At 32.8% G+C, this 15967-nt stretch overlaps 1 protein-coding gene across 1 annotated transcript; it reads right to left on the bottom strand.

Annotated features, from left to right (window-relative positions):
* Positions 1–2591: 2591 nt before the first annotated feature.
* LOC145597647 (ACT domain-containing protein ACR8-like) lies at positions 2592–6063 on the bottom strand. Its single transcript, XM_081653861.1, has 7 exons — positions 5806–6063; positions 5034–5079; positions 4801–4915; positions 4636–4703; positions 3919–4488; positions 3714–3818; positions 2592–3445 (listed from the first exon to the last, which is right to left on the bottom strand). Exons 1-7 carry the CDS (start codon positions 5865–5867, stop codon positions 3083–3085), a joined length of 1329 nt encoding a protein of 442 aa, XP_081509987.1. The 5' UTR covers positions 5868–6063; the 3' UTR covers positions 2592–3082.
* Between the last annotated feature and the right edge of the window lie 9904 nt (positions 6064–15967).

Below are 15967 nucleotides of genomic sequence, written 5' to 3'. Positions count from 1 at the left end.
TTTAAAACAGAAATACAGTAGTACATTTTGTACAAGAAGCATGAAGTACTATATGTTTTATGACCGTGAATTATAAAAAATTAAAATGGGACAATTTAAAAAGTTAAACTACAACCATTCCTGTTCATCATTGAGATTTTATGATTCTCAGTATGTTTTTTATTTTTGTTAAATTATACTCTAATGAGTACTTTGAATCTTTGATATTGGAAAAAGTAAATAAAATATTACTTCCTCTGTCTCTTTATAATTGCAACACACACTTTATCACGGTATTTTAGAAAAGTAGGCCTCACATGTCATAATACACGTAAAATGGGATTAAAAATTTGTTAGGAGTATAATTAAGTGGGTCATGTGTTTTAATTAAAGGTAATACTACAATTTTCACCATAAAAACCTTCCTTTTATGGTGTGTTGTAACTATTGAGACATTTTCATTTTTAAAAAGTGTTTTAACTATATAAAAAAAAAATAACAGAGGAATTATCTCATTGTTTTCACCCTTTAAAAAAAAAAAAAAAAAAAAAAAAAAAAAAAAAAAAAAAAGAAGAGAGTATTAAATTAAATTGAGTATAAAGTTTAATTTGAATTTTTACTAAGGATTGACATGTCATGGTAGTTGATTAGTCTTATGAGATGATAGTAAAAAAGATCAAATTTTGTTCACATCCATTTTGTTGCTCTAATTAGAGTTTTTTTTTTTTTTAAATACATTAATAATCTAATTTTATGTCTAACTTAGGTTGCTATGTCTTTAATATAAAAACAAATTAAATACAGAGTATATAAATAACGTAAGTAAACAAATATTCCAGGGTGAAGTAATTTTTTTTTTATCAATATGTATTCAAGCGTGAAAATTTCCAGCCCTTATTGTGTTCATTTACAAATTCTCAATCAATTTCCACTTTACAAGTTAATGGCCTGTTCTCATTGACTGAACTCAGCTGAACTGAACTGAACTGAACTGAACTGAAATGAATATTTTATAAGAGAAGGAAATTAGGAGCTGAATTGAACTGAACTGAACTGAACTGAATTGAGCTGAACTGAACTGAACTCAACTGAGCTAAACTGAACTCAGCTGAACTGAACTGAATTTCAACGTAAGAGAACAAGCCCTAAGTAGTGTACTATTCCTCTTAATCACTCATATTAGTGGCAAAATTACGAGGTCCAGATTCATAGATATCTAACATAAGTAAACATGTATTTTATTAGATTAATTTGTGTTTCTAGCTTTTGATTGACAGAATTATCAATTCTTGACAACAGTTTCTACTAAAAGCAAAGATTATATTGCAATGAACTAATGACCTTATCAATCAATTATAAAAATTAAAATGATAAATTGATAGATGATCCAATTGTTGAAGACAAAGAGTTATAATAAGGTGTTTGGATCACGCAATCAATGAAAGCAACCATACCAATTAGTATCAACCATATTCGACAACATGATGGTGTGTTTGTCTATTTGACAAAGCTAACAACAACACACAAAAGCGAAATGTTACCATTTTCATGTATATTATTGACAACGTCCTATGAAATTATGAATAGGTCTATGTTTACTCCCTAATGTTGTCACTATGAGTTTTGAATTTTCCTGATTGATACGATGCAATAATTCTTGTAAAGGATAACTATGTAGTGATTTTTCAAAGTGCAATATTAAGAAAAGTTGATATATACAAGTTGAAGTAGTTTCTTCTTTCTTATATCAAATCAAATATTGTCCTTTTAAAAAAAGTGATACTTTCTTTGTTTTTAAACAATCGCAACACTTGTGTTTGTGTGTAGCATTAAGAAGACAAATAAATAGTACATGGAAGTGAAAAGTCTATCATGCAAGTAAGATCATTTACCGGAGAGAAAAACAAAACGAGTACTACGTGTAAAAAATTAGCACACCCTCCATTCTCTAGATCTGATCCATTAGTATTTTTTACACTATTCACTTGACCTGTACTGTTGTGACTAATGTTGAAGCATTTCACTAAATATTATGGTGGTGTCTTGTGTAATTTAGCCTCATTTCTTATGTAATTTATCCTAAAAATTAATAAGTTCATGCTCGAATTTGTTAAGTTAAATTCAAAAGTTTTGGTATTATGTTTAATATTAACCCAAGATTGAACTCGAGTTGAGCTCAATGGAGCATAAGTTTGATTGAGTTGAGTTCATGTAGCTCAAGACTGAATTACATTCATTGTCATCAGTGTTACTCTCAAGACCGTACAAGAGTTTGCCAAAATAAATACCCCATCCGAAACCCAAAAGCTATCAACAAAAAAGCCTTGGAATTGACCCAAACTTCATCCAATACGTAAGAGAAGAATGATCTCACTAAACCTTGTCTTAATATGCAAATACCATTTCTTTAGAATTGACTATAAGTTAAAGTAGTTAACCCAAAGTCTCGATTTATAAATCACACCCCACTATATAACCCCACCATTAACCTAGTTAAGCAATAATCCAATTTCATAATTGAAAATTCCACTTTAATAATACTCTTCCAAGGTCCCACTTAACACAAAACATAAACATTTCAAATTAACAAAAATAAAAATGAGAAGAAAGACAGAATTGAAGTCAATTTGTCGGAATAAACTGGTCAACCAATTGAACTAAACAAAGCATATTTTCTGTACAAAAGATATTGATGTATGAAACCAAATTATACCTCTAAAAAACCTAAATTTACCCCCTATTTCAAGCAATTTGACCAACTATTCTTAATTTCTTCACACACCCTTTTTTCCCCAACTTTTTTTTTTTTTCAAAATTCCTCCCTTTAACAACATACTTACCCTTTTGAATTGGTCCACTGGCCCCCACACTAACATGTTTTCCTTTGCCAACTACTTACTACTAACCAAATCTGCCTCTAGATCTAAATAGTACTTACTAATTCTAATTAATACTAATTTAATTTCCACCTTTATGTACAAAGTAGGGACTAATTTGCCCAAACCACAAGCAAGGTATATGCCAAGCCAAAGGTAGTGGGTATGCACTGAACTTCATTCTTCACTTTTCCCATACAACAAATTTATGTGCCTTTGAGTTGGCTCTAAGAATGTGATCTGATCAGCCCAAGGTTGTATAGATTCTTCCTTACTAAGCTCCCCAGTGATAGTAACATCGCCCCGCCTACGCCTGCTCCTGCCTCGTCCCTTTCTGGACTTTGATGATAGATTAGAGGCAACTCCTTCACCTTCAAGTTACTCAGACCAATTTTTTCCCTGACTGCGTCGACTGTTTTTGAATCCGGAGTGTATCCTTCTGCATCTGTTACGTAAAAGATGTTTTGAGCCATATCTTCTGTTGTGGAGATCTCTGCTCTAGCAACATTTAGGCCATTCTCTCGGAATGTTCTTGTTACATCTGCTAGTAGACTTGGACGATCCTCTGCATAGAGTTCTAGTCTCACACCCTGTAATAACAGAAGACAAATAACATCAGTAACTGTCATTTCATAACATTAGATGAAAATTTTTGTACGAGTTGCCTAACAATTAGGTGACAAACACCATGTGAAATGAATGTTACGCCCTCAAAGTGGTAGCTAATATCCTAATATCAAGTAATTAGACTAAAATGGCTAAACAAGATAACTAGATAGAGTTCGATTTGGTAAGGAAAAACACATAAATATAAACTAGTAACATAGATGGATGTAGGGGAATGAATCAGGATTATACCTGAGATGATCTCCTCTGAATAGAGGCTTGTAAACACTGAACAACTCGTTGCCTTTCAGCATCAGAGCTAATTGGAGTACCATCTGTATGCCTAATGTAAAATTCCTGAAAAACAGAAACAAACAGAGCAATATTAACAAACTGTCTCACATGAAAATCATCCATTTACAATCAAACAAAACACGGAAGGTGCTCGAATATATACCAGATAAGCTCGGCTCCCTTGAGTATTGATTGTGCCATGAAAAACGACATATTCCATATCCGTCAAGGTACAAACAACATCGAACAAGATCTTAGGCCGATCTTTGCATTGAATATTCACAACCGAGTACCCTCTCTCGTTCCAATTTTGGACACTAACATCCGGAAAATCATATTTCATAGAGCTGGTAGATGGAGTTCTCTCATAATCGCGATCATCAAACATCATTTGATGAAGTCTTCGCTCAGTATGAGTAACAGCCATCGAAACAGTAGTCTTGGCACTCCTAATGTCATTATCCCCCTTAAGAACAGGCCTTAACCTCGCCTCGATTCTCCTAATCCTTTGCGAATCCTCGATTTGGCACCCGGAATCACAGTCTTTAACATAGATAAGGGAAGCAATTCTTCCATTGTGAGTCCATACTTTAGCATCCATTACAGTACAATTCAAATCTGCTAATACAGCAAACACCTCTGATAACAGACCTATTCTATCTGTGCCTGTTAATTCTAGAGCCGTAACGCCTTTGTATTCGCAGGATCGCGTAAAATGAATGCTACCAAGTGACTGTCAATAACATAACCAAAATAGGAAACATATCAGCTATCACCCCTCTATTCCGAATCAATAATCACGTTCATAGTGTAATTTAAACTAGTAACGCGACAATTAAATCCAGACAAATAACAAAACCCGAAATAATTAGTTAATTACCTGTTCCATGTAGCTAATAACGCTTTCATCTTTCAATTTGTTTCCGTTAAGATCAGTTACATGGAAAACTGCAGGACACAAAATTAAAAACAGGGTTAAATTTTTATTACAAAAATTAATGAAAATGGTATCTTAAATTTCTCAAAATTAATTTTAATTACTCACCATCCATGAACCATCTGCCATCGGAAGAAATATAAGCTTTCTTAATGGAAAGATTAAGATCTGTAATCACTTGAACCGCTTCTAATAGAATCCCATGTTTTCTAGCACTATCAACCTACCAAAAATGAAATTAAATCAAATTAATAAATAACATATTTTCCTATATTATAAAAAAAATTAACTAAATAAAAACCCAGAAATTATTTTAATTAGAGAAGGTTAACTAAAATTACCTTAACAAGGGTGGAATTAGGACAAACAGCATTGTCAATTGCAACTCTGTAAAAAAAAAAAAAAAAAAAAAAAAAAATTAAGGATTAGATTATCAGAAAATAAAAGTATTAAGACTATTACAGATACTTAACCTTGCCAGCTCAGCTCAGTTGCCACGTCAAGAAAGTTTGTTATAACAAACTTATTGCTGATTCCTTTTCTTTGTATTAAAGGCTGAATTTAGTTTTCTGGTTGTTAGATAATCACAACAACTTTTACAGATTTCTTTAATACATTTTTCTCTCTCTTCTTTCTGCTATAAACTTCTCTCTCTAAAAGCTTGCTGTAATCTTCAGAAGTTCATCAATGGAGTTTATGCTATTCTATTAGTTTTCCTCTGTTTTCCAGATTATTTTGCCATATTTTGTCAAAGACAATTAATTACTCGTATATTTTTATGTTTGTGTTTTTTTAATAATAAAAGCTTTGAAATTCAAAATTTTTTGAAGGTGTGAACGGAAAAAGTCGGTGACCGGTCGCTTTTTTTTTTCTGGGAGAATTTTAAAAGATGGCGAGCTTCTGGAAAATACCGAAAATCTTAAAGAAGAAGCAACCAAAAAAATAGTCTAAAATTAATACAACACTAAAATGATTATCAAACATTTTGAAAATAAATTGATAAATTACCCAGAAAATAAATGATTCAAAATGATGAATTCCTGAAAAATTTATAACAAAATGATATATTCCTGAAAAAATCAAAACAAAATGATGATAAGAAGAAGAACAAACCTGGGTGTATCTAAGCGCAAAAGAAGCTTCTCGAATTCATTCAAACAAGCAGGCCACTCCATAACCAAATATTAACAATAATCTGATATTCTCTCCTTAAAACGACGTCGTTGATAGAATAAAACCCAGAAAAATAGGAGGATAGTTAGTTGAGAGATTGTCCGAGGTTGGAGGAAGACGAAGGAGAAGAATAATAAGTTTTGTAAAATTTTCTCTCTCTACTGTGAGGAATGAGGAAGGAGGAGCGGAAACCACGGTTTCTAAATTGTTATAAAGAGTTGGTATTTATATTCAGAAATTTCTTAGTTTTCTCTCTCCTCTTAATATGGTAACTTATTTTTTTTTTTAATGATTTTATGGTCTCTCTTCTACTTTAAAAAGACATGAATTTTTTAGGGTCGGGTTTTTTACTAGCCGTGGGCCACGACTGTGCCTCTACGCAAATTGTATGGGGTCCGCGAACATCACCTCCTGTGCTTAACTAACTTAAGCAGCTTACTAATCCGTCTATTTAAACAATGATTATACATTTAAGAGTCTTTAGCTAATCGTATTTAGTTAGGTAATGTAACTATGTTCGTGATTTGTGTGATTATATACGGTTAGTCATTTTAATGCATGTAATGTGTGTTATACACGTGCACGCGCTACACACTATATGTATCTATTTATGGAAAGTTTCACTTATGAAGGGATAACTGCAAATGTAATTTGAGCGGTTGTTATGTCTGGTTTGTGGGGAGCTAGTAAGGGTAATAACTCATTTACCGAACATTTTCATATTGTTTTGTAAATAGTTAACACTATCTAACAATAGAAGACAATTAATACTTTTAACTATACTAGCAAAGAGCTAAATATGATACGACTTTTGTTTATTGCATAATCCAAAAAATCATAAAGTTAGATTGGTTAGGAATCTTTTATTTTTAGCTTGTTTTTGTTAAACTTTGAGTACTTAATTTTGTTAATTATATGTACTATAATTAAAAATATTCTTAAAAATTGAGCCGAATATTTGCTTTAAAATTTACCATGTAGAATCTTTGCCTTAACCTCTCCCCAAAAGAGATTACAGGCCCGCAGCAACCCAACCAATGAGAGGAGTTTTATGTTGGTTGTTGGTGAGGAAGTACTAATGTAGGTTTGATATGTATTTGCAAATACATATCAAACTTTAAAATATTAAAAAATATTGTAAAGCACATGGGGGTGAGAGAAAGGATGAGAGAGATGGGCACGTGGGACCAGTTTTAAATGTACCACTGAAAGCTTATATAATATCATTGACTGTGTAGTGATACTATTTCTACACGTAGTTAGTACCACTGAATGAATATATAGTACCATTGAATGAATATATAATACCACTGAATGTTCAATGATACTATTTGATCATCTAGTGATACTATTAATCACCTAGTGGTACACTTAAATCCAGCATATGGGAGTATAAAAAAGGAGGAGAGAGATGGGTAAATTTCATGTGAAATATCTCTTATGCCCCTTGATATGTATGTACAGGTACTTATCAAACCTCCATTTGGAAGGCCTCGTGTAGGTAGAAATATTTTTTACATGTTGGTTGGAATTTCCAGCTCGGATGACGCGTGGCTTATTTACGTAATTGGTACTTTGCTTAAATTCCACTCTAAGAGACATTCTCATGCAAATCAACCCCCCCCCCCCCACCCCAAAAAATATAAAATTAAATAAAATTGTTTAATTAATCAATAAATAAAATTATCTGAAAACATTATGTTTTTGAACCGTTGCCAATATATTTTGCAAAATCTCCAATCCAATATTGCTTTCCCTTTTATAATCATGAGATTTTTTTTTTTTTTTTTTTAATTGCACCAAAAAATGCAATCATCAGATTTTCTACTTAATATATTTATAGAAGAATTACAATAATAAAGAAAAGATTCTTATCATATCTATATGATAATAAAATCAATAAATAAATTTCCATCTTAAGGTTTATGTTTCCTATTTTACATCATTTTTTTTTTTTTTTCTTTCCATAAAAGTTGACAGAAAATAATTATACTTGTATATATTAACATATGTTTGTAGACATGTATAAGATTACGCTCTTATCTTTTATAATACGATGAATCTTTTATAATAAGAGATTCTTATCAATATACAAAACATACATATCCACAAGATCATAAGTATCCATTTATAATAAAATCAAATGTATGTGTAAGGAATCACTCACGATTGAGCTTATGCAAATATATCAATAATCTACTATGATCCTAATTTAAAAGGAATAAAAGGGTTGATGTGATTTTTTCCTCGATTCTATTCTTTACCTTTATTAATTTCATTCTTATAAATAATACAGTAATTTGTAACGTGCTTATTGTTAAGAAAATACGAACTAACCTAATTAATTATTTGATGACTTTATGAGTTAAATACTTAAATATAACTACCATTGTTTTATTATGAATTTAAATAACATTCATTTCTCAAGTACATTACATTATGGATGGACGGAAATCATTGATGTTAAGATTTAGTGAAAAAGTAGGAAAAATGCATGTCGAAATCAGAGTGTAATTGAAGATACTCCATGCAGCTAGCATCGAAAGGCGAATCTCACGTAGAAATTTGATTAGTGTGATGTGGCTCTTGGCTCTTGCATCGTTGGAGGAACAATCATTTATGTTTCCATACGAGAAGTGAAAATTGGGTAACTTGATGCTTTTATCAATTTGCACTGTAATATGTGATATAATTACAGTACAAGAAAGCATCATTATCCTACATTTCGAATTCTATTCTTTAATCAATTTAACATATATAATTTTACGGATTTACATTGAATTTAAACTGATTGAAATATATTTTTATATCTTAGAGATTAAAACTAATTTGAATATTATCAAATTACTCGTATTCTTAATCCATGTGAGGTCCATTTTTATTTTACTCCTATTTTTGGTTTTATCCATATGAATTATTTATTTATTTTGAATGTATCTTATTTAGGAGTAATTTCTTAATTTAATGTAAACTCGTTAATAATCCATACAAGTTAATAATTTTTAAAAAGATTTTTATACATATATTTCTATATACTCCAATACGTAATATTTTTATCATGGGAAAAGTGATATAATTACTTCTCTATGCTTATTGCTCTAGTTTCACATGACTTTGATTGTTATGATCAGTCTTACATATGTGTAATGTATAAATTCAAATTAGGAAAGATTCAACATAAAGTACATTGTATTTTGGATTGTTGTACAAAATTCGACTAACCTATAAATTGTAGAAGGAAAATAAGTTATTATGATGTACACTGTGAAATAATTGGATCGATTCAATTTAATAATATATCCAATGCACTATATATGATATGTCATTTTAGTTGGGAGGGAGTATAAATGATACAATAAATTATTTGCTTAATGATGCAACATTACTTTCTTATAATAAGCATGATATCTTTGCTCAAGATCATCACTATGTAACAACGAATTGAGCTAATATGTACCTAATCCTCCATGATTAGCATATCCTTCACACCAATATTACATGTACATGATCAGTGCACGGTACACGTACTAATTCTACATTTGATCGTTGTAACAAGCCAAAATGACCTAACCATATACTTAAATAGTTAATAGGGTATAGTTGTCATTTCTTAATAAGACAATAACATAAGATTAAAAATAGAAACCAACCTTTTTGATGACTAATGTTTACCCAAAGTGGAATAAGTGAACTGTAAAGCACACAATAGACATTCTTCCACATTCTAAGAAGTTATTTAGGTACTTTAATTGTAATTACATCCATAATTAACGAATTTAATTACGTCAATTATTCTAAAAAACTTTACACTATACGGATTTGTGGACCCTCATTATATATCCGCCTTCTTTTCCTTGATTGGTGGCTTCAATTTTAAACGGTGTAGATGGGGGCCACGTATTGAAATACTCGTATGATCAGAGTTATCAGACGGTCCAAAATTGCTGCTATAGAATTAGAAATACTTAGGACCCTCCATGTGGGGCCCAGGTAAGATGACTTTGATCCTAAGCATCACATGCACCCAATCAGAAAACACGTTTCTGGTTCTACGTTGTGTGTCTGTTTGTAATGACCTACTTTTGTGTCCACGTGGCAGCATCAGAACGGTGTGTTTGTGATGTGTAGTGGAGCTGCGTTGCACCAGATCATTATCTCCGACCTTATTAATATGCTTCTTAATGGATGAGGTAGAATTAATTTTAGCTTGTTTTCAAAATGTTGATTGGAAAATTTAGTATCTCGTGGTGAGGGAATATAATTTTGATGAGTATCAAGGAGGAATATGGTAACTTTAATGATTAAAATAATGCTTTTAAATAATTGGATCCATCTATAAACATCGAACCATGTAGCATTCATCGAATATAGTTCTAAACTAAAAGATTTTTCGAGTGAAACTAAAGCTTTCTATATATTGATTGTATTTACTTTGGTGTGCATTCTTTTCATCTAATTAAATACATCAAATTATCCATCTAAAATATTGTAGATTAAGGGTCTGTTTTGTTTAAATTATTTTCAGTTCAGTTCTGATAAATTCAGTTCAATTCAGCTCAGTTCAGTCAATTAGAACAGACCCTAGTTCTGTCTACCAATATCTTAATATGAGTAAAATGAAACCTTTTTTTTTTTTGACGGGAGAGTAAAATGAAACTTATTTGAACTTACCTGTGTTTAGAAATCAATGATAGAAACGGTATTACTGGTAGACATTGTCTATGAATATTTTTCCCTTTTTGTTCTTAATTGTAAGAAATTCTCTACCATATACAGTGTTGATTATATCAAGTAGGAAATGATAAAACTAATCATAATTTGATTCAGATCAATTCAATGTTGATTTGATCAATTAAAGATGTATGGTTCAAAAAAATAAATTGGACTACTATGAACATGGACGTACAAGAACGAGTAATTGTCATTTGTCAACAAGTCAACTCTTGTAAAGATCAAAGTTAGCTGTAAATCAGAAAGAGAAAGAATCAAATCAATCAATCAATCAATCAAAGCCTTAATCCCAAAAGTGGGGTCGGCTAACATGAACCAAATTTGATTATTCCGTGTAGTCATCAACATAAATCTTTCTCCTCCATCCCTTACGATCCAAAACTTCATCCTCACGTAAATCCATGCACTTCATATCCTTCCTCACTCCTTCCAACCAAGTCATCTTTGGTCTCCCTCTTCCTCGTTTAATCCCTCCATGGTCCCACTCTTCCACTCTTCGCACCGGTGCACCCTCGGGTCTCCGTCTTACATGTCCAAACCAACGCAGACGATTTTCCCTTAATTTATCTACAATGCCCGCCACACCTACTTTCTTGCGAATAACCTCATTTCTGATTCTATCTCTTAAAGTGTTTCCACACATCCACCTTAACATGCGCATTTCCGTAACCTCCATCTTTTTAATATGCTCTTTCTTAGAAGCCCAACATTCTGTACCATAGAGCAACACTGGTCTTATGGCAGTCCTGTAGAATTTTCCCTTCAACTTTAAGGGAATGCTGCGGTCGCATAGCACTCCCGTGGCCGCTCTCCATTTAAGCCACCCTGACTTAATCCTGTGGGTCACGTCTTGATCAATGTCACCATTCTTCTGGATGATCGACCCTAGGTACTTAAAACATTCACTCATGGTCAAATCCTTTCCATCCAAACTCACCACTTCATTGCTTGTCCCCCTCTGAGTGCCAAAACGACATACCAAATATTCAGTCTTACTCCGACTTAGCTTAAACCCTCTAGATTCCAACCTTTGCCTCCATTGCTCCAACTTGACATTAACCCCATCCTTAGTCTCATCCACCAAAACGATATCATCTGCGAACAGCATACACCATGGAACCTCATCTTGAATTGGTCTAGTTAATTCGTCTAGAACCGTTGCAAAAAGAAAAGGGCTTAATGCAGACCCTTGATGCAATCCGATTGTAATAGGGAAATCTTTTGTCAACCCTCCGCATGTCCTCACATTTGTTGACACATCCCGATACATATCCTTAACTAGGTCTACATACCTTCGTGGGATACCTTTCTTCAACATTGCCCACCAAAGTATCTCTCTTGGCACCTTGTCATATGCCTTCTCTAAATCAATAAAGACCATATGAAGATCTTTCTTCTTTACCCTATAAAACTCCATCATTTGTCTTATCAAATGGATTGCCTCCATAGTAGATCTCCCAGGCATAAAACCAAATTGGTTATCTGAAATGCTTGTGCATGCCCTCAACCTTTGTTCAATCACCCTTTCCCACAACTTCATAGTATGGCTCATAAGCTTAATTCCTCGATAGTTAGAACAATCTTGAGCGTCTCCTTTGTTTTTATAAACCGGGACCAAGGTGCTCTTCCTCCAATCTTGTGGGATCCTTGTAGCCGTCCATATCTTGTTGAAAAGGTTTGTTAACCAATCAATACCAATCTTACCCAAACACCTCCACACCTCTATCGGTACCCCATCAGGGCCAACCGCCTTCTTAGGTTTCATCTTCCTCAGTGCAATCTCCACCTCTACTCTCCTAATCCTTCGCACATACTCCATGTTGATTTCTTCATCACTCATAGAGGTATCTCCTATCACAACTCCATTACTTCCATTAAATAATTCATCGAAGTACCCCTTCCACCTGTCCTTGATGCCCTCCTCTTGCACTAGGACCATTTGGTTCTTATCTTTGACACACTTCACCATGCCAATATCCTTCCTTGCCTCTTGTCTTCTCTTTGCCATCTTATAAATGATCCTTTCTCCCTCCTTGGAATCAAGCTTTTCATAAACCTCCTGATATGCCTTTTCTTTTGCTTGGCGAACAGCTGCCTTTGCCTTACTCTTAGCCTCCTTATACGCTGCAAAGGTTTCATCACTCCTACATTTTCCTAAGGCTTGATAGCATTCCCTTTTTTGCTTAATTACTGCTTTCACCTCTTCATTCCACCACGAAGTATCTCTCTGTACCGAAGTTCTTCCCCTTACTTCCCCTAAGACCTCTTTGGCCACTCTTAGGAAACAGTTCTTCATTCGTAACCAGGTCATGTCCGGATCCACCTCTCCATCCCAATCCGCTTCTTCAATTACCTTTTCTGTAAAAACCTTAGCTTTTGCATCCCTTAGGGTCCACCATCTTATCCTTGGTTCTTCTTGTCTAACTTTTTTCTTCGCCTTCTCTTTCAGACGAATAGTCATTACCAATAGCCGGTGTTGGGTGACCACACTCTCCCCTGGGATAACCTTACAGTTTATGCAACTTTGTCTATCTATGCTCCTTGTGAGCAGGAAGTCTATTTGAGTTGCATTTGCTCCATTCCGAAAAGTTATCAAGTGTGAATCCCTCTTCTTAAACCAAGTATTAGCCAAAATTAAATCATATGATTGGGCAAAATCCATAATAGCTTCACCACCGGCGTCCCTCTGCATTTTACCACACGATCCTTCACCACGTCTTCCCATGATTTTGACATGTGTCAGCTCCAATTTACTCTTCACAACGTGCTACTGTATTATTACTGAAAACAAAGACAGAAATGGGCAAAAACCCAAGAATAATTATTTACAGCTCATTTATTATGCGACGGTTAAAATAAAATCGGAATAAATTCTGCGTTATTTTAATAATTATTCAACGACGTCGTTTTAGGATGGAAAGTGCATTAATGGCGGGAAAATGGTTGAAATTCCCGCCGGATCTAACGGTGGGGACGCGGCGATAATCGTGGCAGTGTTAAATGTCCAGAATGTTTGGAGGGGTAATCTTTGTGGGGTCCATCGAATTCTGACCTTTGGAATGGAGGCATATTATTTTTTTAATTTTGATAATTTGGTGTGAAAAAAAGTAACGTTTTGATAAAATGAAGAGCTCAATTTTTGTATGCCACATGGAGCACAACCAAGGCCCCAAGCCTCTCTATATAAACTTGTTGAGATATTTTGTTTAATTAATCAAAATTAAAATTGTAAAAATCTTCTATGTTTGCGAAGATATTTTTGGAGATTTCAATTGATAACTTTTTCTCTTCAAACTTATTAATTACTTATTATTAGCAGAAGTGAAGTAGGACGAGGAAAAAAAAAAAGATTTAGGCCTTATTCTTTTGAGCTTTTAGGCAGGGCAGAGCAAGACTAAAAATAGTATAGTGCACCCGGGTGTACCATGCGCATGGTGCATCCGGAAGAACATTAGGCTTATTTTAAAGAACATGAGAAAAAAAAAAAGAACATACGAGTGTTTGAAAAAGAACATGCTAGTATTTGAAAAAGAACATGCATAATAGAGTTCAACAAAAGAACATGTTTGTGTTTGACAAAGAACATGGCCTCCGAAAAGAACATTAGGCATATTTTAAAGAACATGGAATAAAAAGAACATGTTAGTGTTTGAAAAAAGAACAAGCTAGTGTTTGAAAAAGAACATGCTGGTATTTGAAAAAGAACATGCATAATAATCTTCAACAAAAGAACATGTTTGTGTTCGACAAAGAACGTGGCTTTCGAAAAGAACATTAGGCATATTTTAAAGAACATGGAATAAAAAGAACATGTTACTGTTTGAAAAAGAACAAGCTAGTGTTTGAAAAATTAACCTTGCTTGGTTATCTTCCAGTTGGCTTCAATTCGTTACTATTCTTCTTTCTCCTCCAATTGTTCTTTTTTGAACAGCTTGTACTTCATAGCTTTATTTTATTTTTATTTTTTTAAAAAAAAACCCCAAATTCACAAAATTAAACACTTTGACTTTAAAATTATTGACGAAAAATAATTTGCATGTACAAAATTTATACTTACATTTTACTTGAATCCACCATTTGTTCAAGTTTAAAGGTTGAATTGTTGAAACAAGTTCAATTTTTTTCTTGAGTTTCACTTTGAAGATGAACAATTTTGCTATTTTGATTTTTTTTGAAAAAATAGAAAAAAATAGAGAGAAAATTTATAGAGAGAGAAAATTAATACTTTGGAAATGGTTTTTACCCAAACAGTAGAAGAAGTGCCATTATTACGAGATTGAAGCAAAATGAGACCAATTTGAGAACTTCATTGAAATTCTTAGATGAAAACAATGGTGTAAAGGAGAGAGAAAATTGGCAGCAAGAAAGAGAGTGATAGGAAGGGAAAGAGGAGTGAGAAATTGCAGGAGAAGAGAGGGATGGATTTGCAGTTGCAATAAAATAAAAACATGTTCATTTTTTACCCATGTTCTTTTAAATATATTAAATGTTCTTTTGGGTGCACCATGTGCATGGTGCACCCGGGTGCACCAACCACAAATTAGAGCAAGACAAAGCAAAGCAAATTTCAGCAAAGCAGGGCTGGGCTGGAGTTGGGCTTCCACACACTGCGGAGCAGATAAGATTAGATTTTAGCAGAGCAAAGCAGGACAAACATAGTAGAGCAGCTCTAAAGATTAGGGCCTTATTTAAGTTTAAATCATAATATCTGTTTAAGAATAGAAAAGTAGCCTAAAGGTCTGTTCTCTTCGGATTATTTTCGGTTCAGTTCCAATAAATTCAGTTCAGTTCAGTTTTTTATTATTTCCTCTTCTCATAAAATATTCAATTCAGTTTAGTTTAGTTAAATTCAGTCAATCAGAACAAGCTAGCCCTAAGTTTATATATTCAAAATTATATACTTCATAGTGTTTTTAATATATATATATATATATATATATATATATAAAATACTCTGTATATATATTTATTGTTGTTACATGTTACTGATGTTAGAATTAATAACGATAGCTGTGAATCAGTTATCGATTGACTAGATGTGAAAAAATCTCTATCTTCTACTTCCAAGAAATTATAATTTAATATATTAAGAGTTTGATTTTCTAGCAATTTACAATAATTATGTAGTGGAGCATAAAAGTGTGTGGATCCTTGCTTGAAAGTTTACCAAAGTAGATCGGATAGAGAACTATTTCTAATGGATATATTTATCTATTTTCAATTACATGCAACAAGTTAACTTTTACTGTTATATGTTTTATTTGTGACTAATTTTTATTTTTATTTATTTATTTTTATTTTTTTTACATTACAAACTGCGAACTTTGATTACAACCTATTCATTTATTTGTATTTGATACACTTTAACTTT

This window comes from Chenopodium album, chromosome 20, assembly GCF_948465745.1.
Source record: "Chenopodium album chromosome 20, dcCheAlbu1.1, whole genome shotgun sequence".
Taxonomy (NCBI): Eukaryota; Viridiplantae; Streptophyta; class Magnoliopsida; order Caryophyllales; family Amaranthaceae; genus Chenopodium; species Chenopodium album.
Note: the sequence above shows the minus strand (reverse complement) of the source record. Positions and strands in the feature narration are given on the sequence as shown.

What these genes read in the sequence shown, in the direction of transcription:
- LOC145597647 (XM_081653861.1), bottom strand. Translation starts at nt 5,867, where the DNA reads ATGGAGTGGCCTGCTTGTTTGAATGAATTCGAGAAGCTTCTTTTGCGC. An exon ending in TTGCGCTTAGATACACCCAG is followed by an intron (nt 5,080 to 5,805) that starts GTTTGTTCTTCT and finishes TTTTTTTTACAG; the next exon opens with AGTTGCAATTGACAATGCTG. An exon ending in CTAATTCCACCCTTGTTAAG is followed by an intron (nt 4,916 to 5,033) that starts GTAATTTTAGTT and finishes CATTTTTGGTAG; the next exon opens with GTTGATAGTGCTAGAAAACA.